This window comes from Ursus arctos, unplaced genomic scaffold, assembly GCF_023065955.2.
Source record: "Ursus arctos isolate Adak ecotype North America unplaced genomic scaffold, UrsArc2.0 scaffold_28, whole genome shotgun sequence".
Classification (NCBI taxonomy): domain Eukaryota; kingdom Metazoa; phylum Chordata; class Mammalia; order Carnivora; family Ursidae; genus Ursus; species Ursus arctos.
In genome coordinates this window covers 12,227,427-12,253,983 of record NW_026622963.1, presented here as the reverse complement: position 1 = coordinate 12,253,983, position 26,557 = coordinate 12,227,427, and the positions used below count along the sequence as shown (strand labels likewise).

The 26,557-nt window shown below is 47.6% G+C and overlaps 1 protein-coding gene across 2 annotated transcripts in view; it reads left to right on the top strand.

The window, feature by feature from the left end:
• The window catches only part of TMEM266 (transmembrane protein 266), a 122,590-nt gene that overhangs the window by 47,669 nt on the left and 48,364 nt on the right, over positions 1-26,557 (top strand). For both annotated transcript variants that reach the window (XM_026489480.4, XM_044380434.2), the window contains 3 exons: positions 4,270-4,400; positions 8,087-8,275; positions 25,385-25,539. In XM_026489480.4, coding sequence (XP_026345265.1) covers positions 4,363-4,400; positions 8,087-8,275; positions 25,385-25,539 — 382 coding nt within the window. In that variant the 5' untranslated portion in view covers positions 4,270-4,362. The remainder of the gene's footprint in view (positions 1-4,269; positions 4,401-8,086; positions 8,276-25,384; positions 25,540-26,557) is intronic.

The following is a 26,557-nucleotide window of genomic DNA, read 5'->3' as shown; positions in this document are numbered from 1 at the left end:
CTTGCTAGGTAAGATAACTAAAAGTCTTCACTGCCTGAGTCACTGGTAGTCAGATATTCTGTTACTTGCAAATGAAAGTATTCCCAGCTGATAAACCTGGCCTCCTTCAGCCTGGCCGGGGTAGATTCTGCTGACAACTCCACCACAGTAGCTTTGTAACCAGTCAACTCCGTCTGCAAAATAGGGATTGAAAGGCCATCTTTACCTCAAGTAGTTTCTGATTCAGAAGAAGAGAATGTGGTCTGTGGATCAGCAAACCAGCATCCCCTGGGAATTTGTTCAGAATATGAATCTCAGGCTCCCACCCCAAACATACTAAGTTAGAAAGCTTGCGGATGTGTCCAGTAGTTTTCCAGGTGATTCTGGTGCCATGGAAAGTTTGAGGACCATTGATATAATAGAGAGTCAAATGGAGTAGTTGCATATCAGACACCTGGGGAACTTAAAGATTCTCAAACTCCACCTGCATAATTCTGATTGAGCAGTTCTGCAGTATAGCCTATGAATTTATACATCCCAAAAGACCCCTAGGTGATTCTGAGTAAACCAGGATTGGAAACCAGTGGGATGCGAAAAAAGAAGGTCATGTATGCCGAGAGGCCGTTACACAAGTGAGGGATGAGGAACTGACGTGGGTGCCTCTGAGAACAGGTGAAACTGTATTACAGACTTTTTTCACCTGACAAGTGAGGGAACTGACAACTTGATCTTAGAAGCCTTTCTCAGCTTTAAAATTCCTAGGATGCCAGCCTGAATTTTGCAGATCTGGCTGGAAAAAGCAAATGATATTGGTAATTACAAAGGCTAATGAGCAACAAGTGGATTTTACTAAAGTCAAAAAAGCAGCTTCACTACCCACCAGAGCCAGGCCCTGTAAATCCAAAACAGGTTTTCTCTTCTGCTTTTACCAGGTTTATGAGACAGCAGGTTTGCACTTCAAATATTCATTTATAGAGTGCTAGACTACACCTGCTTCGTGCTAAGCTTGTGCTTTGAGGATTATTTTATTTGGAGAATATTGTTTTTAAATAACATCATCTTCAGGGAGCTTGCTTTCTAAAATGTGCTGCTTGTTAAGGATCAAAACCACTAACTGAAGCAGCCTATTCACTGTCCGTCCAAATATGATTTACCCTCTTCTCCTACCTCATCTTTGCCTTTTACTGGAGATGCCAATCATTTCTTACTCACTCCCATATCTCCTTTTCAGGAAACTATCATCCTGCTTACCAGGGAATCTGTTCCTTCATTCAGCTCATGCTGAGTGAACTAATTCCATGATGCTGTGGAAAATTTTTTAAAAAACACCTCACTGATCGAGTTTGGAAGATAACAAGATACCAACTAATTAAATTTTGAAAATCAGTAAATAAAAGGAAAAGTTAAGCATTTATTCTTTTCTACGTGAACTGTTTCTTAGGGTAATCAAATAGTTGATGAGGGGGAGTTTGTCTTCATAGAAGCCGATAAATGGAAAAGACATGATAAAATCATAATATGCCCCTTTTGCAAATCCTAATGAATTTATGAACCTAGGAAGTGATCACCAACGGCTTTTAATATTACAAAAAGAAGAACAAGAAGATGTGTATCTCCTGATGAAAGTCACAACACTGCCTATATAGTCTCGCAAAAAAAAAAAAATTGAACCTGAATCTGATTAAAGTCTATAAATTAACAAAAATTTGCAGGAAAGGTAGAGGACAGAAACATGACATGAAAGGAATATTGTTACCATAATACAGATTGGGAAACTTTCTGGGACCAGTGACCCAGCTTTCCCAATAAATTGCATGGGAAAAATAGAATAGAGGGGGAAACCTACTGATTCATTGAGACTTAAGAGTCATAGTAACCAATCATAACGTGTGGTCCTCATTTGGCTCCTGATTCAAAAAAACCTTAAAAAAAATTACAGGAAAAATGGGGAAATGTGAACAATGCCTGGATATTTGATAATGTTAAGAAAATATTGCTGACTTAGGAGCAGTGATAGTTTTGTTGCTATAGCTTCTAAAGGGAATCCTTATCCTTTAAGCTACATATTGAGACTTTTACAGATGAATGAAATGACATAATCATGAGGGGTGGGGGGATATAGACAACATAAGACTATCCATGAGTTGATAACTGTTGAAGTTGGGTGACGGATAACTAGATTCATTTTGCAATTGTCTGTAATTCTATATATTTGAAATTTTCCTTCCCAAATAGTCAAAGAATCTTTGAAACTCATTTTCATTTCTGTTTTTGTTTTATACTGGCCATACTATAGTAGTGCAGTAGTTCATGTTTATTACTTACAGATCTCCCAATTTTTACTTATTCTTCACAACTTATAGTTACACAACTAACTAACGAAATTTTTGAGTTTTGTATGTTTCAAACTTGACAGCCCAACCAGACTGGAAGGTCCATGAACGCAAAGATCTTCCTTCCTGTCATATCCTTCACAGGGCTGATACTTTGTGCAGCGTATAATGTGCTCACTTGGGAGTATAGCTTGTTAAAACACCACTTTGGAAGGGGGCATTGCTCACATGGTCTCCCGTTTGTGTGTACCCTGAGCCTGACTTCATTGAGGCTTTATTTTTTTTAATGTTTTTTTATTATGTTAGTCACCATACAGTACATCCCTGGTTTCTGATGTAAAGCTCAATGATTCATTAGTTGCGTATAACACCCACTGCACCATGCTATACGTGCCGTCCTTACTACCCATCACCAGTCTATCCCATTCCCCCACCCCCCTCCCCTCTGAAGCCCTCAGTTTGTTTCTTATAGTTCATTGAGGCTTTATAAAGAGAACAGAAAAGATTGAGACCGACCATGTCTCTGTAATGGAATGGAGACCCATATAAAGCTTAGTGTACAATGAATACCCAATTCCAAATACTGTAAAGGAGAGTTTCGATTCTAATATTTCAAACCTTCTTACTAAGGTGTACTAAGGTAAGCGGAAACCCTCAGTAGGGTGTGGTTACAAAACACGTGTCCAGATTCTCCCTGCTCTTGTCCCGTGCTTGTTCTGCCCCACATACAGCCGGTGTGGAAACAGTGGCCTTATATATGAAAGCCCTTCTAATTTTAGAAAGTTCTCCATCTCTCTTCCAGTTGCTGTAAGACTCTCCCAAGATTTCCTCAAGTACCTTTTACTTCAGCTGTCATTTCTTAATTACACAGAACTTCAGGGAGCTTCCCCAGTTTGCAGATTTACCACCCATCTCCCTATGCTTCTTCCCTGGGAGTGCCTGTGCCTTTTACATTATGTCACCACTCTTTGTCTCTCCAGTTCAAGTGCTTCTGCTTGCTGAGCTTGGGATTGGGAGAGGGGGCTTCTCTCATGGTGATCTCTTGCAGGAAAGACAGTTTGCAACAGTGCAGTCTCCACAAGGATATCCCCCTTGGAGCAGCCTCCTTTGTAACGTGAACAAAATCACCCAGAACCCAGCTCTGTCTCTTTGTGTACTTTCTGCCAGGTTGTTGCTGCCTCTTAGAAGACTTCCAGGTGGTACCATGGCACTGGTTTGTAGAAAAGTGTACTCTGTTTACCTAGTCCAGATTTTAAGAGGAAATCTTACACTCAGCCATCCACATGCCTTGGAATGTGCTCAGATTCAACAGACGGTGCAATTTAAATTTATAAAATAATACTTGTGATAATAAAAGCCAGCACTACACGCAAGGCACTATTCTAAGTGTTTCACATGTATTAACTCAGTTAGTTAGTTTAGTTATCATTCTTATCTTGTAGGTGGAGAAAGTAGGGACAAAGGGGTTAAGTAATTTCCCAAGGTGACAAGGCTATTAAGTGGGAGCCAGGCTCTGACCCCAGGCAGTCTGGCTCCAGGATGCACTGCCTCTCTCATTGTGGAACAACACTTGAGATTTTTGAGATTCCTAAAGCTGGAGTATAAAATTACCCTGGCGTGCTTAGGCATGCTGGAAAAGTGGAAAGAACTATGGATGAAAATTCAGAAAACCCGGGGTCCAATCGGGCTTCTTCTGTCATCTCTGTGTGACACAGAAAAGTCATTTTGTCACTCTGGACATATTTATTCATCTCTAAAAAGGAAAGTAATTTTGCCTCAATCACAATTCTGTAATTGTAAGAATCTGTTCAACATATACTTTGTTCAAACCTAACTTTGAAGAAAGTGGTGTATCGAAGAAAGTTCTAAGGACTTCCATTTTTAGATGAGTTTAGGAGGACTTTGGTTTGACATCTGAGTGTAATAAATTCCTACCATTCAATTGTTTGTTTTCAAGGTACCATTTTGTGTGTCTTCTAAGAACTCACACTTAGACATGCTGATGGCAGGCTTCCAGACGGCGGAGCCCCAGTAGACACCGAGAAAACCCATGGCTCTGGTCGCAGCTTTCAACATGACCAGTCCACAGTAAGTAACCCGGGGTCTCCTCTCTGTGGGTGCTGAGTTGGTACCTCAGAACTGTGGGTGCAACCAAGAGCTCCTTCCTCAGCCCCATGAGCATGGAGGAGCTCCAAGCAATTTTGTCCTTGAGCCCGACATTGAAATGACATGTTAAAATCTGCCCTTTCTCTGAGTTGCTCCACTAACGTCATCTCATTTTTTTGGTTTAAAAAAGCAGAGGAATTCTACAGTCCAAAACTGTTGCTATATATCTTCCATAAGACAAGGCTCTTCTGATTCAGGCAACCACGATACACACTTCCTTTAACAGGAGGCAACGGAAAATGGGGAAAACTTCAAAAGCAAACCTCAAGACAAGACTAGGACATGCCGAAGGTGAATTAACAAAATGGGAATTGCAAGGAAGTTTAGAAATCATGAGAGAGTTTCTAAAAGCAGGCTTTATGAAACTAAGGGCAGAACTCTTAAGGAAGAAGTGCTTTCGGTTCCCCAAACCGTAGATGCCACGTAGACCACCACTTCATCTTACCAGACACCAGCAAAGTGGTCACTTATTTTGTGTTTTGCAACTCACTGGCAAACATACCAAGATGAGAACAGCATTCTTTCTGTCCCACCACACTGCCCCAGCCTGCCTAGCTATGGGGCTGGCTGCTGCCGTCTGGAGCAGGAACCCTTGATCTCTTGCCCACAGTAATGCTGTGTACCAACCAACCATGACACCTGAGTAGAATACAGTGATCAGTATTTACCCCTCCTAGCTGGGGTAGCCAGCTAGATAGCTGCTAATCTGGGATCACTCTTAGATAACAGGGCTTGGCTTGCTGTCAACTGATCTCCATGAAACTGGACTCCGCTCAGTGTGCCTCTCATCCTCGCTTAGGCTGGGCTGGTCACCTTCCAATGGCAGTACCAGAGGTACAAGAGAAATTGAAGCTTCTTTTCATGCCTCTGCCTGTGTCACATCTGCTAACATCCCCTTGACCAAAACAAATCATAAAACTGAGCCCAGAATCAGGGGTGGAGAATCATACTCTTTCTTCCTTCCGATGGGAGGAGCTCTGTAGGGTCCCATGGTAAGAGGAGAGGGTGAAGAATGGGGCCCTTAATACACATTGTCCATCATAGCGTTCTTTGTATCTGAGACCAGAGGCTCGTCTCAACACCCAGGCTATGAACTGTGGGACCTTCACTCCCACCAAGGGAGACCTTGTTTCCTCCTGTTGAGATGACCACATGACCAGAGATGGTGCTGGGCTGCTGTGACCACTGGCAGGGGGGAAACAGAGAGCAAGAAAGTCAAGAAGGCAGAAGTAGCCTGTCCCCTGCTGCTCAGAGCCACATCCTGTTAGTCTCAGAAGTTCACTCCAGCCCTCTGAACATCCCATGGATCAGAAAGTTCTCTGTGTTCAATTTAGTCACCCATAGCTTCCATTAGTAGCCCCAAAGAAAAGAGAACAAATTCAACCCAGCATCAACTTTTTTGGAAACACCTGGAGGAGCCAGGATTCCCCACTAAACACCCACACTTTTATTTCAATTGTTGAGAAACACAGAAGCCTCACATCCTATGACTGTCTGTCTGAAGATCTTGAGTCATTTTGTAAATGTCACACAATGATGAGTACTATTATCTGTGCTTGACAGGTAGCAAAAAGCAAAGGTTTAAATGAGGCCTACCAAAGAGAATTGGGGCACTGGAAATTACTTGGTAAATCCAGGTAGTTTAGGCTGCCAACCTGTGACGTCCAAATAAAAATCCCACTTTTTCCTCAATTATCTGGATGATTCAAGCAGGAGAGCAGTGGGCAGATTCAGCTCGAACCTTCCTGTATAACTGCCACTGTGTGACTGGTTAGATTTCAGTGATGGTTGGAAAAGAAAAGTTTGGAACTTAGAGCTCCCACCAAGGGTAGGGACTTGTCCCTGCAGAGCTCCTCCCCTATGCTCCGTGTCTCTTCTCCATATCAGATGATAGGATGAGAATCAGGGGCCCTTAGGGAGCCTCCGTTTCACCTCTTTTTGTTTCAGCTGAAGAAACTAAGGCTCCAGAGAAGCCCAAGGGAGGTCAGCATTGGAGTTGGCACCAGAGCCCAAGAACAGCTGCCAAGACTGACTGCCACCCCAGTATTAAAACTGGCCTCTTGTGTTCCCCCAAATATTTAATTTCTACTCCTCTCCATTCACACCATTTTTCTTTCTGACCTTCATTATTTGGCCAGAAGCATAAGACCCGGCCCCTCAGATTCTACAGTTTAAGAGAGGGTCAGGGATGTGTTGGTGAGACCAAAGATGGCACCCCAGGAAGTCAAAGCAAAGTGATCTAGCCCAGCATCTCCCCACAGGGTCTCTGTTGGTGTTTGGATGGGACACTTCGTTATCAGACATGCTGCAGGATGTTTAATACCCCACTTCCACTTATATCAGTAGTGACCTCCTGTGGTCATTGTAGCAGCCAGATTGCCGCATACCTGCTGGTAGGTTGGGGGTGATACTGCCTCCAGCTCAGAAGCCCTGGATTGCCAGAGTAGTTGTCAGGTATTCGCAGTGCCCTGCATACGCTCTCCAGTGACATAGGAGACCAGTAGCTCCACAGAAGTTTGATCAAATGGCCTCGGTTTCCTACTCTCAGCCTTAAAGGGGGCGATGTAGTATGCCCAGTTCAAGTAGGAAGGGAGTGGCAGCCAGGGACAGCTGGCCCCTGCTGTCCTCACTGTCCAAGGCCCACGTGGTCTCTCCAGGTCGGTTCCCCAACCACCAGCAGTACATACAGTTGTGAACAGAAACCTCTCTTCTCTATGTGGTACAGATGGTACAAACATTTTGAAGGGCCTTTACAGAGAAACCCAGGAGACCATTTAAAAGAGTATATTACTCTGGGGCGCCTGGGTGGCACAGCGGTTAAGCGTCTGCCTTCGGCTCAGGGCGTGATCCTGGCGTTATGGGATCGAGCCCCACATCAGGCTCCTCCGCTATGAGCCTGCTTCTTCCTCTCCCACTCCCCTGCTGTGTTCCCTCTCTCGCTGGCTGTCTCTATCTCTGTCGAATAAATAAATAAAATCTTTAAAAAAAATAAAATAAAAAAATAAAAGAGTATATTTCTCTGGGGCGCCTGGCTGGCTCAGTCAGTTAAGCATTTGACTCTTGGGTTTTGGCTCAGGTCATGATCTCAGGGTCCTGAGATGGAGCCCTGAATTGGGCTCCTGCTCAGCAGGGAGTTGGCTTCCCCTCTCTCTCCCTCTGCCCCTCCCCCTGATCTCTCTCTCTCTCTCTCTCTCAAATAAATAAATAAATAAATCTTAAAAAAAAAAAAGAATATATTACTCCAACATAAAGTCTAGGGACCAAAAATCCTAAAAGTCTAAGCCCAGGTTTTGCTGGTGGGCAGAATTTCCATCTGGGTGTTTAGCCCCCTTGATAAGGATCCTGCCTCCCTAGCTCTTATATTCAGATCTGAGCAATTCCTCCTTCCCTTCTTCCACTGTTCCCCAACTGGTGGAGGAGACAGGGACTTCAGTCCAGTCCCTTGGGTGGCCAGTGGAGGCCAGTGGAAGATTGGCAACCTCAAGCTTCCCCTGCTCGCCACCAGCACAGGATAGATTCCGATGCATTCTTCTTCCTTCCCTTGGGGAGTAGAAAAATTACTTTGATCTTGAGGGTTGATTGCCCTGTTGCCTTTCTCCCCAACTCAGGCCTGCCATAGAAGGAGGAATTTCTGAAGTTGAGATCATCTCCCAACAAGTAGACGAAGAAACCAAGAGCATTGCTCCTGTGCAGCTGGTGAACTTTGCCTATCGGGACCTGCCCCTGGCTGCGGTTGACCTCTCCACTGCGGGCTCGCAGCTCCTGTCAAATCTGGACGAAGATTACCAAAGAGAAGGGTAGGTGCCGGGACTGTTGAGTAGCTAAGAAGGCTTTTGCATAATCCCCCGAGTTTCCATGGGTACCTCCAGTGAGGCAGCACAGAGGTTAGAGACCAGAAGTTCACATCGGCCCCCCGAGCTCTTTTTCTCCTCAGACATTGCTTCCTTAGAAAAATATTTGGGGCACAGAAATATGTCACTGCTAGACAACGTCATATGTGACATTTGCTTGGAACCCGGAGAGTCAAACATTGTTAAGGGACTGAATTACTCCTTAATGGCCCATTCAATCTCCTCTCTTTACACTTGGGAATCAGGAGACCCACAGGGTTTAGGGACTGGCCCAAGGTCACAGTCAGTAGGCGGTGGGCTTGGACTGCACTGCCCATTATCAGCCAGCTCTCACCAGGCAAGAGGCTGGGAAGAAAGCATTCTGCATGCAGTGACAGGCTGAGTGTGTGAGGGAATTTAGCAGCATTTAGCTGGGAGCTTTGCAGATATTAGCTGTTCTCTTTTCAGCAAGGGCATGTAGGATATGCTAGTCCTTGATTCAGAGGAGTGGGCCCCTACCCACTCCTACTTAGCTTGTCAAGAAGATTGGATGCCTTTGTTCCCCTGTTAATTTCTCATTAGCCTGGTCTGTCTTACAAACCTTCTGAAGGTGAATGGGTGTTAGAGCCGGATGGGGCACGGGAGACACAGCAGTTCGATGCTCTCCTTTTGTAGGGAAACCTGAAGGGCAGGAATGGGTCCTAGGGTCTCCCAGCAAGTCAGACTTTTCCCAGACCCACCCTGTTGCTCTTAGAGAATTTTTAACATTGGCCAGGACCTTAGGAGCCACTCTGGGCCACTCTTCGTTCTCAGGTGTCTGTACATAGTTTGGAACATGCTGGCTGCTTTGAATATAAAAATGAAGGGTTGCTGGGTTATTTTAGAAGCAAATGAGAGGGCTTAGCTAAAGTTAAATTTGCCGAGCTTGGATTTTCTGTGTTTGTTTCCCGAAGGGGCTCTCCCACTTCCCAGGAGAAATTTCCTAACAATGGTGAAACCATACACCTTTTGCAAAAAATGCACCCTAGGGGCTTTCTCTGAAAATATAATTTTCTCTAGGTATTGTGCGTAGTAGAGGCAGGAGGACACTGGGGGGAAAAACAGGCAAGCAGGTGAGAGATAGCAAAGGGACTCCTGGCATCCTGAGCGCTGTCAGCGCCCGTCTGACGGGAGGGCTGGCTTCTGGGTCTCCAGATCCTCGAGGCCCTGAGCCTAGGATAGTTTCAAGCCCATGGGACCTGTGCTGTTGCACAGGCCCTACGTCTGGCTTAATGCTTTGCTGCTGTGGCCTTGAAATTAAGTTTTTGAAAAAGGAGCCATGCATTTTCACTGGACTCCCTAACTTGCGGTGTGTCCTTCCCTGAGCACCTGGTCACCATGACACTGCAGTCTGGTGGTCAGAAGTGGTAGTGGGGCTGGTAAGTCCCAGTCTTCCCCAAGGACTCATTTCTCACCCAGCCTGAGCCAATGTTAGGCCCTTTTCAGATTTGCAGTCAGAAGGTGGGGAGAGAGACGGGAAAACCTCTAAGGATTCTGGTTCGGGGTAATATGCACATGGGCAGCCTGTGAGCATACGGTACCCGCTGGGCTGCTCCTTCCCTGCACCGGAGAGGGCAGATGGAGGCCTTTGGGATCAATCCACTTGCTGCTGAATTAGACCCCTGCAAGGTTTCTTCTGATAAGGGAGAGCACAAACGAAGTGCCCGCAAGGCAGAGAGGCTCTTGATTTGATTCGAGTCTCCAGCTGTGCCCCAGAAAGCTGCTCCTGTTGGCTCAATAGGAAGCAGCCGGGGAAGGGGTTTGCCTGGCTGCTGGAGCTCTCGGTGAGGAGCTGCACTGGCAGCCAGAGGGCTTCCCAGAGGAAGGAAGAGCAGGCACAGGGCAGCAGCCAGGGGAAGAGGAAGCGAAACAAGCACACTGCGGAGCGGGCAGGCCTCTCTTCACAAGGCTTCCTGGCTCTTGCTGCATTTCCTGGGGTTTTCCCAGAATTTCCAGCCTGGCCTTTTCTGAAACGCCGCAAAACAACGCTACCTACAGTTCAGGTCAGCCTTCCAAAAGGTTTGACGTAAGTCTCTTCAAAACCACCTCTTAATACTGTTAAAAAACAAAATTCAGTTGAGTGAATTTGCAGATCTAATTGGCTTTATTCAGTGATTCCTGAATAGGTGTCCTGCCATCCAGCAGATAGAAAGGAGTCTGAGGAGCTGTACAAAATAAAAATGTCTATAGGCAGAAGGAGGCAGCGCAAGAAAGTTATTCCAGCAAAGAGTGGATTGTTCAGGCAAGGACACCTTCCTTGCGGAATGGCGGAGTCTGTAGGGAAGATGACCTCACCACTGCTGACTAGGTGATTCCAGATTGATTGCTTAAAGGTTACATTCCTGGGAGAGGCTGAAGCTACAACTACATTAGGTATTAAGTCTGGGTTTGCTGATGTGGGGCTTAGCATAGGTGACTCCATTCTGGGCATGGCATCTCTTTTTTTTTTTTTTTAATTTTTTTTTATTATATTATGTTAGTCACCATACAGTACATCCCTGGTTTCTGATGTAAAGTTCAATGATTCATTAGTTGTGTATAACACCCACTGCACCATGCAATACGTGCCCTCCTTACTACCCATCACCAGTCTATCCCATTCCCCCACCCCCTCCCGTCTGAAGCCTTCAATTTGTTTCTCAGAGTCCATAGTCTCTCAAGCTTCATTCCCCCTTCTGATTACCCCCCCTTTCTTTATCCCTTTCTTCTCCTACCGATCTTCCTAGTTCTTATGTTCCATAGATGAGAGAAATCATATGATAATTGTCTTTCTCTGCTTGACTTATTTCACTTAGCACTATCTCCTCCAGTGCCGTCCATGTTGCAGCAAATGTTGAGAAATCGTTCTTTCTGATAGCTGAGTAATATTCCATTGTATATATGGACCACAACTTCTTAATCCAGTCATCTGTTGAAGGGCATCTCGGTTCTTTCCATGATTTAGCTATTGTGGACATTGCTGCTATGAACATTAGGGTGCATATGGCCCTTCTCTTCACTACGTCTGTATCTTTGGGGTAAATACCCAGTAGTGCAATGGCTGGGTCATAGGGTAGCTCAATTTTTAACTTTGTAAGGGACCTCCACACTGTTTTCCAGAGTGGCTGTACCAACTTGCATTCTCACCAACAGTGTAGGAGGGATCCCCTTTCTCCACATCTTCTCCAGCAATTGTTGTTTCTTGCCTTGTCAATTTTTGCCATTCTAACTGGCGTAAGGTGGTATCTTAGTGTGGTTTTGATTTGAATTTCCTTGATGGCTAATGATTTTGAACATTTTTTCATGTGTCTTTTAGCCATTTGTCTGTCTTCATTGGAAAAGTGTCTGTTCATATCTTCTGCCCATTTTATGATTTGTTTATTTGTTTCTCGCGTATTGAGTTTGAGAAGTTCTTTGTAGATCTTAGATACCAGTCTTTTATCTGTAGCATCATTTGCAAATATATTCTCCCATTCCGTGGGCTGCCTCTTAGTTTTTTTTGATAGTATCTCTTTTTTAAAACTGCCAAAGGAAGTGTTATATAGAGACATGAATGTTGTCTGTAGGAAATGAAGAGACCTCAGGAACCCCAGCAAGAAGATGCCTAGTGACTCAGCTGCCCCGCCATTCACTTGTTTTGAACTCAGTGATGTTTCAGTGCTTTTATATTACCCAGAATCTGAAAATGTTAGAGCTGGAAAGACCTTAGAAAACATCTATGCTAAATGTTCTAGTATTACAGAGTCCAGGAAGTGCAAGGATCTTGCCCATGGTCACACAGTAGCGGAGTCTGAAACAGAGCCTCATCTCCTGGCTCCTGATCCAGACTAGCCCTGCTGGGCTTCTGTTTGTCACCTGTCCCTTTACAATATCACAGCAGTGACTGTGGTTCACATGTTTTGCACAGGTGACACCACGCAGAGTTACACTGTCAGATACCTTTAACTGGCTGGGGTGCTTTTGAGTCCATTTTCCCTTTTGCCCATGAAAGCCCTGTGAAGAAAAAGCAGTCACTGTGATGTGGGGAAGCCCCTAGGCGTGGGGAAGAGCCCCGTCTCCCTCAAGCTCCTTGCCTTTCCCAAGAGCCCTTAGTCCTTCTTACGTGCCTGCCTAGCGTAGCCTAGACTACAGATCTGCACTGTGTGCTCTCTACGCTTCTACACTCAGGCTGCTGAGGGTTCAGGGATGAAAAGCAGCCATCTGTGTGGATTGGCACCTTTGTCAGCTCAGACTGCCGTAACAAAAGACTGGGTGCCTTAAACATCAGAAACGTTATTTTGTCACAGTTCTGGGAGATGGAAGTCCATGATTAAGGTGCCAGCAGGGTTGGTGGCCGGCAAGGACTCTTTGGGTTATAGATGGCTGCCTTCTTGCTCTGTCCTCACATGGCCTTTACTCACATGTGGATAGAGGGAGAATGTGAGCTCTGGTCTCTTCCTCTTCTTATAGGGGCACTGTTCCCACCTGAGGGCCCCACCCTGACCTCATGTAAACCTAATCACCTCTCAGAGGCCCTACCTTCAAATACCATCACCCAAGGGGTTAAGGTTTCAATATAAAATCAGGCAGGGGGGTGGGGGGACACAGACATTTGGTCCATAATGGCACCTCCCCAGACTCATTGTCTCTACTCTCAACTTGCTTCTTGGTTCTGCCTGACAGTGTCCCTCTGTGGTCCTGGCTGGTGGTCACTTCTGGTCCCAGGTGATCATCTCAGATTGTTTCTATTTTCCTCATGTCCCCCGTTCTCTTCAGCAGATGACCTCCTCTGCTGAGAAAGTAGAAACTGTTCCAGTGGGCCTGCACCCCACCCCACAGCACCCCCGTCCTTCTAGGGCCCCCCTCCTCTCTGAGCTGTGATCCCCTTCCCCTCCCACTTTCTGAATGTGGTTCCATCGTTACGTCCACACCCTGATGCACCACGCACTCCAGTCTCACATTCTCCTTGACACCATATCCCTTGTAGCTGCCACACTCTCTCTCCTCTTCCTAGCCAAACTTCTTGAAAGCCTCATCTGCACCTGCCATGTCCCCTTCCCCCCCCAGTCATTCCTCAACCTAATGCAGTCCAGCAGGAGCCCCATCTGCGTGGTGGAAACTGTTCTGTGTTGCTGGGACCCCTATGTTATCCTCTGGCCAGCATTCAGAACTAGCAGCCACGCCTCCTTCTCGCACACAGCCTCCCTGTGTCTGCTCCCGCACCACACTCTCCTGATTTTCTTTCTGCCCTTCTGGCTCTTCTGTCTAAGCCTTTAAAAATTGTTCTTTCTCTGCGAAGTCCCTCAGTGTTGGGGCTCTTCATTTTCTGTCCGTGGTCATTTTCTCTCTACTAATTTTACACATGGGATACTTTCATCCAGTCCCATAACTTAATATTTTTCAACTTGTACCTTGAAAGCCATGTCTCTAGTACAGATCTCTCTCTCGAACTGGCTCATATCCAGCCACTTCCTGGACATCTTCACCCGGATCCCAAACACACCTCAGAATCCTAACAAGTATCCGTGGAATAGTCTGGTCTTCTCCTGAGTTGGCTGCATATTTGACAGGAGAATTCTTGTCTCCATACGAGTCATTGCTAAAAACAGCTTTTTCAATAACAGCACCCAAGTTCAACCTGAGGAACCATATCCTGCCGCTCCAGAACGTCTGGCCATCTCAAACCCAAACCTGAAACTGAACTGTCTTCTCCCAAAATGTATTTTCTATACTGGACCTATACCTAGCTGCCTGGCCTCCTGACCCATAACCTCCAGAATGAGTCACATGTGCATTTTGGCTCTTTTTTTTTTTTTTAAGATTTTATTTATTTATTTGACAGAGAGAGACAGCGAGAGAGGGAACACAAGCAGGGGGAGTGGGAGAGGGAGAAGCAGGCTTCCAGCAGAGGAGCCCAATATGGGGCTCGATCCCAGGACTCCGGGATCACGCCCTGAGCCGAAGGCAGACACTTAACGACTGAGCCATCCAGGCGCCCCAGTTTGGCTCATTTAGAATGACTCCGAGCCCCCTTGCCACCTCAACAGAAGCCACTGGTTTCTAAGACACCAAAGCTCCGTGAAGCTCGTCAGTCAGGTGTGGTCACTACTGGAATTTCTGTCCTTTCTTGCTGCTCTGGCTCCTTCTAATCCATGTCCACTGCCCATGAACCCACTGCTACCCACAATGCCCATTGTGGAAGTGTTTGTGGTCAGTTCAGGGGCTTCAGAAAGCCCAAGGCCACAGGGTACCCATGCAGTGTGGGCTCCCTGCCAGGTGGGGAAGAACAGCCTCCCCCACCCCGCCCCAGACCGGACTGCACAGTGAACCCGGAAGTGGTTCTGCTTACGGCCACAACTCTGGTCCTGTTCGCTGCTGACCTTCACCCCTCTACCAGCAGCTGTCCAATCCAATCCACGCCCCTGTCGTCATCATCCTTTCTCTCCCTGCCTCTTCCCCCTGACCAGGTGCCTCTTCCTTCAACAGTGAGACAGCACAAACCTGCAAATATGTCCACAGATATGAACACAGGAGATGGGAAGAGGGGGAACAGAGAAGGTCTGAGCATGTCTCAGCCCCAGCTGAGCTGGTCACAGTGCCGTACTACACCAGTAACCTGAGACCAGGCCAGTTCCTTTGCTCTCACCCCTCATGTTCTGCCATCTCCCGGTCCTGTAAATTCCTGCTGCCTTCATACCTCTTCATTATACTGCCCTTCTGGATTGGTGACTCTCACAGGCTACTTTGAACTGCATATGCGGACTTTGATTAGCCTGTGTAACATGGAGTACAGAGTTAGGCAGCGTCAGTAAGGACCAGATTCCTTCCATCTCTCTGTTCTGCTGCCAAAAGTGTTGGCTTCATTCTCACACTAACGTTTCCTTCAGTTTGTGAGAGAGCTGCCTGCTGGTGAGAATGACTGCCCATTATTCTCTTTTAAAGAGGAACAGAGAACTTTCCTAGAAACTTTAACCTGCTCTCTCTTCATGTCTCATTGGCTAGAATTGGGTCACAAGGGATATGGGACCCACCACTTGAACTGTATCATTTCCCAAAACACTTTGCTATTACCCAATGAGGCAGGAGTGGGATGGATATTGGAGAATCACCCATAATGCACCACAGCCTTCAAGAGCGACAAGTCTCTATTCATAGCCTTTGATCCAGAATTAGATCTTTTCTTCAGCTTTTCTTGTCATCGTTTGGGAAAGATCTAGGAACATGTCTGCCTTCTTAGACTGTTCCTTCAATAACCTGGTCAACTTGATTCTCTCACTCCAATGCGGTTTGACTTGTGTTTATCATCCTGGTAGACAATGCTTTGTGTTTCCTTGTAACCTAAGCCCCTTCTCACAGAAGAAGCCTGGTTCTCATTCTTTGCCATTGGACATCACCTCATTCAATGGTAGGGAAGTAAGGCACAGAACTGCTTCTCAGTGAACGAACTGTCCACTTTTAGAAGAGGGAAACTAGGTTTGCAGGAGGCTAACGCATGGCTGAGACTGGAAGTTCTACCTTCTCCGAACCATCTGCATTGCACTGAGGGCCTGGTTGGATTGCAGAGACTGGGCTAGATAAGAGGCCCCAAAAGAGGAAATTCAGAGAAGCCCAGGGTCTCCGCCCCAGGGTGATGATGGTGACAGAACGTGTTGTGGAAGGCAGGGTAAGACAAGAGTCATTCACCCCGCTTTTACAGAGGAGACTCTGGCCACAGAGAGAAACAGTGCTCCCCATATTTTGGGTGGAAAGAGGGTACAAAAAGGGTCATGAGATGTGGTGGGATAGTCTTTGTCAGAAATATAAAAGTAAAGTGAGAAGTGAAAGACATTCAGCTTTTTTGTAATTATTTATATTTTAGGGTTCTAAAAGGTTGAACCTGAGAGTTCAGGGTTGGACCCCCAGAAAACAGAAGCTTGGAGGAAGGATGGATAGACAGAAAGGGATGTTACTACTTAAAGATGATGCCAATGGCACATTTCTGTCAAAACTTCACAGTTAGAGAAAGAAAACATAATAGGAGCACACAAATGGCTTTTTAGATGTCAGGCTGGGGAAAAAAAAAAAGACAGGTCCAATATAGCAACATCTTTAAATAAGGACTAAACTAATTTTATTTTATTTTATTTTATTTTTTAAGATTTTATTTATTTATTTGACAGAGAGAGACAGCCAGCGAGAGAGGGAACACAGGCAGGGGGGGTGGGAGAGGAAGAAGCAGGCTCCCAGAGAAGGAGCCTGATGCAGGGATCTATCCCAGAAGGCTGGGATCACGCCCTGAGCCGAAGACAGATGCTTAACGACTGTGTCACCCAGGTGCCCCTAAACTAATTTTAGATATACCAGCAAACAAAGGCTGGAGGCAAAGAAGGGGAAGGGGAGGAACGTACTAAACCAAAGCCCAAAATACTGTCCTTTCGCCCTACACTGTCTAGCTCAAGGACCACCTCCTCCAGGAAGTCTTCTGTGCCCCCACCCCACCCAGGGCAGGGCCTCACTTCATGTACCCCTAGCCTTTGTCTCCCTTTATCTCAGCATGAGTGACACTGGGATCTACTGTCTGCTCACCAGTCTGCTTCCTGTACTGGACCATGTGCTCCCCTCAGGGCAAGGATCAGATCCTTTGAGACTGGAACAGAGAGGTTATTGATAGAAAGAAGGAACGAGTTGGATGAATAAGTGAGTGAGTGAATGGATGGGACTGTGTTAAGATAAGGATGAAGAGAAGGGGAAGCCAGTTCTGTTTGGGGAGAATTAGGGGCTGGTCCCCAGACCTCTCTGGGATCAAATATGAGCCACAGGGAGTGACCAGGTTTCTCATGCCCCAGAATGCAAGGCTGTGGTCTGAGCATCCCTGCTAATTCCACACCCCTCCACAAATTCATCCTAGAAAAAATAAATCAGATTTGCTTCAGAATATGCCAACTTCACCTAGAAGAAGGAAAAGCCTGGGGCGCCTGGGTGGCTCAGTCAGTTAAGCATCTGCCTTAGGCTCAGGTCTCGATCCTGGGGTGCTGGGATCGAGTCCAACATCGGGCTCCTTGCTCGATGGGGAGTCTGCTTCTTCCTCGCCCTCTGTCCTTCCCCCGACTCGTGCTGTCTCTGTCAAGAAAATAAAATATTAAAAAAAAAAAAGGAAGAAAGAAAGAAAAGAGGAAGGAGGAAAAGCCTTTTGGGCTCAGGGTTAAAAGGCAGGTGCATCCCTGCCATGACCTTGCAAGTGCATCTAAAAGTTCTGTATCTTCACTTGACTGGCACAGTCTTTTGCATTTTTCCCCCAAGGAGAAACAAGTTCAAAAGGAGCTTCAGAATTCCATTTTCTTGATGTCAGTAAGATTTGTCTACAATAAAATGCCACTCCTTCCTGTGGTGTACCGGCCAGACCCCAAGCAGTCCCTGTGAACTGGGACTGTATTTTCAATAGGCTAAGGCTTCCAGGAGGCTTCTTGATACCCCCAACAGGCAATAAAGATTTAATTAAGGTAAAAAAAAAATGTCCTGGTAAGCACAGGTTAGCTTCTTCTCTGTAGTTCAAGAATCTCAAAGATTTTTCTTTGATCAAGAAGGCAATAAATTCACAGATTTATTCTTTCTCAGCAAAATAAACCGCCCTTCCACCGTGACCCGCAGGTGCAGGGTGTACGGCCGCAGGCTACCACTAGGTGGCGGCAGAGCGCCTCTGACCACCTTCCGGGGGCGCGTGAGTGTTGCCTGAAATAGCGGAAGAAAATGTAAAACCAAGGACAAGTCCCCAGTTGCAAGTGGGCTGAATTTATGGTGTTTGGGGGTCCTCAGTCACCTGTGGAGGCACCTGGAATCCACACTTGGGCCAAATAGGAGAAGGGGGAGCGTGGCTGCCTCGGGATTGGCCAGACCAGAGCTCAGAACCAGAGAGCAGGACAGAAAAGTGGAAAACAGTAGGTTAGGAAACTGGCCTAATCCACGAATCCCCACTGCAAAGCGTGGCAAAGGAGGTTTTCAGGCTTGTGGCCAATTCTGCAAATCGAGGACTCCTGAAGTGGGAGGGAGCATTAGAGCCACTGTCTAACAGCACCCCACTCCCTAACAAGTCGGGTGTGACCCTTCAGATGTGCGTGGACAATGCCCTGGGGCCCCCCCTCGCCAAGTAGGAGCAGCTAGTCTGTAGTATGTGTGTGCTTTCGTGTCCCCAGAGGGGAGTTTTGTGACTCACCAAGGTAGGTGACAGCTCCTAGCTCCCAGCCCGGAGTCGTACCGCCACACCATGCTGTCTTTCCCAGAGTTGGCATTTCCTAGGATGCAAGAAACCTGAGATTCTGGGACAAGCAAATGTCAGACTCCCTGACCCCTGCTGCACGCAGCCCTCCTCCTGCTCTCTTCCCCAAGGCAGTGGGGCTAACCTTTAGCTCTGATGGCATAACTGAAGCTGCCAGTATGGAAGCCAATTTCTTTAGTTCCCCAAATGGCTGGGAGGGTCATCTCTCACCTCCAGCCTGAGCGTTCCTGTTACATGATGTGCACTTATGTGCTCGTATTTCTGGGTCTGAGTGCACTGCTGTGGCTTGCCTTCTGGAATTGGATGCAGGAACAAGGAGGATGCCTGATGGCACTTTTCCCATTGTTCTGGTTCTTCCTGGGAGAGAAAGGAGCCCCACCAACCCTTTCAGGTATTTAGCAAAAGGGTGTCCCTGTGGGCGTTGGGTTGATGGTTCTCACGAGTGGATATTTGTCTCTTTGGAGAAGTCCTATGCATGTGAGCTCATTTCCCTCTCCTATTTTTTCTCCCTTTATTTGTTTTGCTTTTCAGAGTGGCCTAGGACTAGGAGCTCATGGCTTAGTCAGAATTCATTTACAAGGCTTCAGGCTCTGTGAGGATGAAAGCCCTGTCCACTGTCATGTGCTCACCACCAAATACAGTGCCTGGCATTTAGGGGGCGCATAATAACTTGCCTGGAATGGAATGAATGTTGAGACTTCCCTTGTTTAGATAATTAATCCCTTTTCTAATGCGACATACCTAAGTCATCATCATAGTAGATACATATAGTAGACATGAAGTAAGCAGTATGTTATGTGCTTTACGTATGTTATTTTCAATATTTTAGAACAACAACCCTGCAAAGGTAGATAATACTCCTGTTTTGGAGATCAGGAAATTAAGACTCAAAGATTACGCTCAGAGTTCAGTCAGTTGTGGGACTGTGACTTGGAGACTCCAGTTGGCACCCAGACCCAACTGATGGAAAAGTCTGGCTTTCCCCCACCATTTGTTAACAGAGAATAAAATTGAAGGAACTGTCTTCTAAAGCAACTGGATGAGTTAACATTTGTAAAGTGCTCAGAGAATTCCTGTTTCATAGTAAATGCCATCTAAGTGTTTGTTAAATCAATAAAAATAAAGCCTAGGTCAATGCCAGAAGTTGGATTAAGTCTGCCTCATGGCTTTGACAACGTTTTAATCATCTGGAACAAATGCAGTAAAGAAAAGTCAAGTGGCGCCATGGGCTGTTCTGTTGACCCTTGACACCACCACCAAGTCTGCAGGATCCAGGCCACAGGTGTTAAGCATCACAGAATTGGAGCCCTTGGGGCTAGGAGGGGGTCTCAGATTGCCCAGTCCTGGAGTTTGAACCTGGAGCCCAGGTGGCCTTCGATGACCCCTCAGTGAGATTCAGAAGGTCCATGCACCCCTTAGAATGTGATGCCCAGTGTTGTGGTTTTCTGCATTTTTCAGGCACAGGGCCACAGTTTTTGTTCCGTTAGAGAGCTCTGCAGCCCTTCCTTTCTTAGGGCACTTAATCGATGAAAATCACAATGTAGGACTGACAGGGCCATCTGGTCTGGCTGGCTACAGGGAAATAAGCTTTTCTGTCGTCTGCTGCCTCCTCCCAGGATGCCATGACTCTCCACTGCCTGTGAACACCTTTTCGGACAACTTGAAAGTCCCCACATTACCCAGACTCTCGCCACCGCCCCCCTTCCCCTATCGTGCGTCTTCCCAGCCATGCCAGCCTGGTGGCCACAATGGCCCGATTGCTCAGTGGATTGCTGGGGTGGGAGAGGCCACAGGAGCAAACAGCGTCTGCTATGCTGGCACTGCATGCTTCTGCTTCACCTTTCAGAAAGGGGCTGTTTCAGTGCCAGGCTTGGGAATGCTTCCTGCTGGAGCAGTGACCTGGAGCTGCCTGCTTCCGGGCCACTCCCACGGCCTTACCTCGCACGCAGGATTCATTGGAAATTCGCCAAAGTTCTTTCTGATTTTTTAGAAGTTATTCTTTCAAATGTTTATCAAGACCTAAGAATATAAAGCAGAAGCAGTAAAGGTACCCAGAACCCCCGCTCCCACCCCAGGATTTCTCTGAGGCCTCAGGAACTAGTAGAACCTTGCAGTAGAACACCTGCCTACCTGCCAGGAGATGCCATCTGGCTGTTGGTATTTACAGACTTTGGCAGCCCAAGTAGGCCTCCTGGAGCGGGCCCCTTGCTTTCGCTGCAGCAAGCTATGAAATTGATAGACGCCTGCCCTCTGGTGACAATTCCAGGGATAACACCATCCTGAGATACAGGTCCAGGGCCTTGATTGGGCTGGATGCTGAAGTATCTTCTCTAATTAACAAGTCAATGCTGATTTCCCTTCTGGCCCATTAAGCTCCTTGAGTCATTATTTAACCATGCAGGGATATTTTGAAACTGGACACGTTCTATTTTTCTGCTAAAACACAGTCTCTCAGGAATGTCTGAATCATTTGAATTTCACAGGAATTTTATTAGCAGCTTGGGATTTCCAAACAGTCCCTCAGCCAGAAAGTCTGCTGCTTCAGCCCAGCCTCTGTCCTGGAGCCTTGGGGTTCATGGTGCTGCTCTTCCAGGAGCTAGAGGCCAAGAGCCTACTTGGATTCTGACTTCAGCCTCGTATCTCTGGCTAAGGAAGCCCTCGACACCCCCACAGAAGCACACACTCAGTCTCAGTGAGCGTCCCTGAGTCGCCACCCCCCCCCCCCAGGCCTCCCTGCCTCACCACTCCCCTACCGGCTGGGCCGACACCTGCTTGCCTTCACTGGATCGTAGCTCTTGCTCCCAGCCGCCCTTTGCCGTGCTCCATCCGTCTCCTGAAATACATGCCACCTCTCGCAAAGCAGTTTTCCCCCAACTCACTTGCCATCTCACCGAAATCAGACTCTTATTCAGTGGGCACAGAGCAGGCCCACGATTCTGCATTTCTAACCAGATCCCAGGTGATGCTAACACTTCTGGTCCATGGAGACCACTTGGTGTCAAGGACCTAGAACAGTGGTTCTCAATCTCAGCCACACACTGGAATCACCTTTGAAGATCAAAAAATACTGAGGCCTGGGTCCTACTCTAGAGGTTGTGGTTGAAATGGTCTGGTGTGGCCTGGGCACTGGAACTCTTAAAAGCTTTCTTGGTGATCCTAGGATGCAGCCCGTGTGGAGAACCACTAACCGCAATGCAGGCTGCAGTTTTCCAGCCCCAGGGCAGCCACTCCTCTTTAGACGTTCAGTCCACCCCTCCGTATGTTGCCCTGGGGTCCTGGGGTCAACATCTACCACGATGCAAATAGAACCTCTTGACCTTGTGCAGAATGGGGGCTGCCTGAGGTCACTCCCCAGTGGGCATGGTTGAGGGCTGGTAATTGAAAGCAAAGCTGGGGCAGGCATGAGGGGCAGTGGAGCTGGCGTGGATGGCACAGGACCAGCGCAGTGGGGCACAGGCTCCATTTACCGCTGCCTTGGGGTTCTTTGGGAACTGTGCCTCTTGTCCCCAGGGCCGTAGAAATGCTGCAGCAGCTGACCTCGTGGGGTTTGGCAAACTGCAATCAGCCCTGAAGGGGAAAGCCCTATCTCCTCCCAGCCCAGCTCCTGGCTCCTGTTCTTCTCGTGTTTATTGTGTCGGAGGCTCTTTGGGCCGGAGCAGAATTTTACCATGAATAGTCGCTATGTAGTGTACGCTCCCCCACGTCCACAGATAGGCCAGGCCACACTCCCTTCAACTCTTTCTCAAATGTCGCTTTCTCAGTGTGGCCTACCCTGACCACCTTATTTAAAAGGTCACCCTGGATGCCCCATTCCCCCCCAATACCTACCACCTGTATTCCGCCACATAATCTACAAATGTGTGATGTTTGTTGTTTGACTCCTTCACCCACTGAGATGTAAACTGCCCAAGGGTTGCTGCCTGATTACGGTGCCTCCCAAGCACCTGCTGGGTACCTGGCATTCCTGTGACTTCCGGACCTTCCCCTGCCTGGTTTCCGAATCCTGCCGCGTGCCTGGTCCCCTCCCTGGCTGCTCACCGAGGCCGAGGAGCACTGCGGCATCAGGGCCAGGCCATTGCCCCCCACGGGAAACTCCAGACATGAGTCCCCACTCTCAGCCACCCCACTTGCACCTACAGCTTCCCAGTAACCAACCCCTGGTTTGCTAGGAAGTTTTTATAGCCAAACAAGAAAATAAAAATCAGCATTTCAGCATTTTAAGTAGCAACATAAAATGACTGAAAGAGTGAGAGGTAGAGAGAGAGAGAAAGCACATACAGAAGGAGAGGGAGAGAGAGAAGCAGGCTTCCCACTGACGTGGGGCTCGATTCCAGGACTCGGAGATCATGAACTGAGCCGAAGGCAGAGGCTCAACCGACTGAGCCACCCTGATGCCCCTCATCCTCTTCTTTCTTTGGGACCTTGTTGTTGAGGTTAGAAGGAACATACTCTGAGGGGCGCATCGTTCTCCTGAGGTGCACAAGGCACGGAGGCAAACGAACGCCTCAGCTCCTTGCACCAAATGTGTGGGCGGTCCTCCTGCTGGCTGCTCAGGGTGACAGCGGCCCAGGCACACGGCCTTCTCAGCTCCGCTTTTTAGTTATGATTGTAGGACGTGCTTGCCTCACATTTCAGATGACAATGAAACGACCTCAGTTTTCAGGGCCATAGATAATCGGACTGGGTTTCCGAGAGGATGTGGAGTGGAGCGGAGGCTCATTTGGGAGCTGGCAAGCACGGTGCTTGCGGTGATGCGTGATCTGGGAGAAGTTGACAGGAGGGCAGGAGGACAAGTGCTGAGGCAGCTGCAGGCTGGCAGGAGAGCGCTGTGAAAGGTGTGAAGGATTAAAACAGGGCCACTGGGAAGTTGGGGCGGGAATATCACACTGTGGGAAAACGAGAAGGGGGAGTTGGGGAGCCGTGCAGATGGGTCAGAAGTCAGCTGAGTAACAGAGGCCAGAGAGATCTTACAATTCAAAGCGTCTTTCATATGCAAAAATAACATGACTGGTAGCACCAGTGGGCAGCAGCCTCTAGGCTTCTCTGGGCCTCTGGGCCTCTGAGCCTCTGAGCTGTGAGGTGGAGGCTTCAGCACCCTCGTCCTTCCTTGCTGGCCTTTCCTTCACTGGCTCTGGCTTCTCACCTGTAACTCAGGTTCTCACACATCCCTCTGATGAAATCACAGCCACCCTCCCCAGACCCCTCCATACCCCTCTGCTCTGAACATAGGACACCCAGTTTCAGTTGACTTTCAGATAAACAATGAATACTTTTTTAGTATGACTATATCCTGTGCAGTGTTTGGGACGTACTTATACTAGAAAATTGTTCGTTGTTTACCTGAGATATAATTGGATGTTCTGTATTTTCTCGGGCAGCCCTCCTGAGCTCCGTGTGATATCAGTTTGGGGTCTTTGTACCACTTTCCAACAGCTGGGATCTCCTTCAAGCTTTCCCTAGAGGGATCATGAGTAAGAAACTCGGCCTCAAAGCACTCTCAGTATTCCTTTGCAGAGAAGGGAGCATCTCAGAATTCCCTCTTCCAGTGACACCTTGGGATCCTCAAGGTGGGGGTGGGGGCTGACCCCCTTCAGCAGATGCTCCCCCTGGATGGAGAGGAGGGCGACAGCCAAGTGTTTGGGCCATCAAATAACAACAACATCAACATGGTGCTTTATAGGTCAGATACATTCCCTCATTTAACTTTCAATAACCTAGGAGTTAAGGAGTTTTACAAATGGGTGACTGAGGCCTGGAATGCAAAGATACCTTCACACAAAGTCCTGGGTGTCTGAAGGTGGAGCCAGAAGTGAGAGTTCCCTGCCTAGTGCTCTCTGCTCCTTCAGGATGCCTAATTCTTCCTCAGCAAGGTAGTGAGGTTTGGCCTCAGCACTCCCATCCCCCTAGAGACACCCTTCTTTCCCAGGATCTTGTGTTCCTGAAGGGAGTACTTCAAATGCCCCAAGGGACCTACCAGCGCTGAGGTTCTGCCCCTCCCTTCCCACTTCCAGCCCTACTCAGGGAAAATTCCACCCTTGGTGGCTTCATCTCCACCTGTCAGGGTTTCCCAAAAGATTATCCATGAAGCCCTAGTCCCACCAAATGCTCGATGACAAGATGTTGCCGTGGTCCAACGAGTTTGGAAAGCACTGATACTGTGATCCCTTTTGAGCATGACGATGCATAATAACATATTAAAGGCACTGAAATGTCCTGCCTATTAAAATATCCATTTGACTTTGACTCCAATTTGGGTTGACATGTCCATCCATAGAAATTATCGAGTAGCAACCAATAACATTCTGTGGAACTAGGATTCCATACACCCCACTTTGAGAAATAGAGGTTTAGTTCAAATCTTTGTGTGTATAGCTGAAAAGCCCTGAAAATTCATTGATTAATTTATTGAGCATTTATTAGAGGTGAGCTGAGGGCTGCCTAAATGCAGAGCCCATGCTAGACTCTGGGACCACACACAGACGTACTTAACTGCTCGTTTTCGTGCAGTTCTGACACCGAGCCAGGCTGTCCGCTGACCTCCGTGATCTCCCCCAGGGATTACAAGGAGTCTGTGAGATGTGGGTTTCACACCCGTTATAAAGATGAGGAGACCGAACACAGACTGCTGCTGTGAGCCGCCCGGGTCAGCCTGTACACCTAGCTCCATCTCCTCAGGAGTTGGTTTTGCTCTTTGTGATTCTTCCCAGTGGCCTCTTGCATAAGGTTGCGTTTTTCTGGGAAACGTAGAGCCCGGGTGGGTCTGAGACCAGGGCTGTGGCTGGGATCTCACCCCCGTCCCGCCTCCTCTCCTGCTTTTGTCCCCACAGGTCTACCTGGCTGAAGCCGTGCTGTGGGAAGAGAGCAGCCGTGTGGCAGGTATTTTTGCTCAGTGCAAGTCTCAACAGTTTCCTGGTAGCCTGTGTAATATTGGTGGTGATTCTCCTGACTCTGGAACTTCTAATAGATATAAAGCTTCTCCAGTGTGAGTAGCAAGAGAGATACATATGCAAATACATATGATGTCAATATTCAATGTGCATCCATCAGGGGTCCCCAACCAGCAGTGCAATCTGCCCCGAAGCCCAGTGCCACTGTCACGCCCCTGGCCCCATGGCTCATGGGGATTACTGCCCAGGGAGGAAATCTGGCAGCTTCTCTCCCCGTCACCCCCAGTCTCCCTTTGCCCCTTCGCCCCAATGTGGCCTCTCCAGCCTCCCCCACCCCAGCATTCCATGATCAGAAACTGATGAGATCAAAAATGTTGGGGACCCCTGTGTGCACTTTTTTTTTTTTTTTAATTCTTCCCATTTGGAATTTTCCAGGTTGGACTTTTCTGTAGCTTACAGAGAGTTCTCGTGTGTGAAGGCGATCACTTTGTAGTAACTGCTAGTAACAGTAACCACAGTGATGATAGGAGCGCTTGTATTTTTATCCAGCCGTAAGTTGGCCAAGTTACTCATGTCTGTGATCACCTTGAAAGCACTTTTCCATACATTTGATCCTAGCAGCAACCCCGTGAGGTGGACATGACTGATTTTATCTCATCTTATAGGCAAGGGAATTAATATTTGGAGAAGTTAGAGACTTTCCCTAGGTAAGGGACTTCAGGCCATCAGGCCATTCAGTGGCCCGGCCAGTTTCCTTCCCACCCTAGGTCTCTTGGTGTTCGTTCTAGTTTTGTGTTTATGGGAGCCTGATGCATGTGGCAGTCGATGGCTCATCTGCTACCTCTTCTGTCCTTCTGTGCTTCTGGATGTCCTGTGGCAACTCGGCTGTTGGGGCAGGGGCACTTCCTGCCTCTGGCCCTTGCAGACCCCTATTTTAGTGCACCAGTGGGGAGAGCCAGGAGTCTTCACTCTTGCCTTTAGATGAGTGAGTGGTTTCTGGTAGAGCTCCTGGATCTCCATATTTCCCCGATTCAGGAAGGGGATTATTGAAGTGCAAATAAAAAAGAGATGAAATTATTGGCCCCCAAGATTCTGCCATTGGCAAAATCTAGG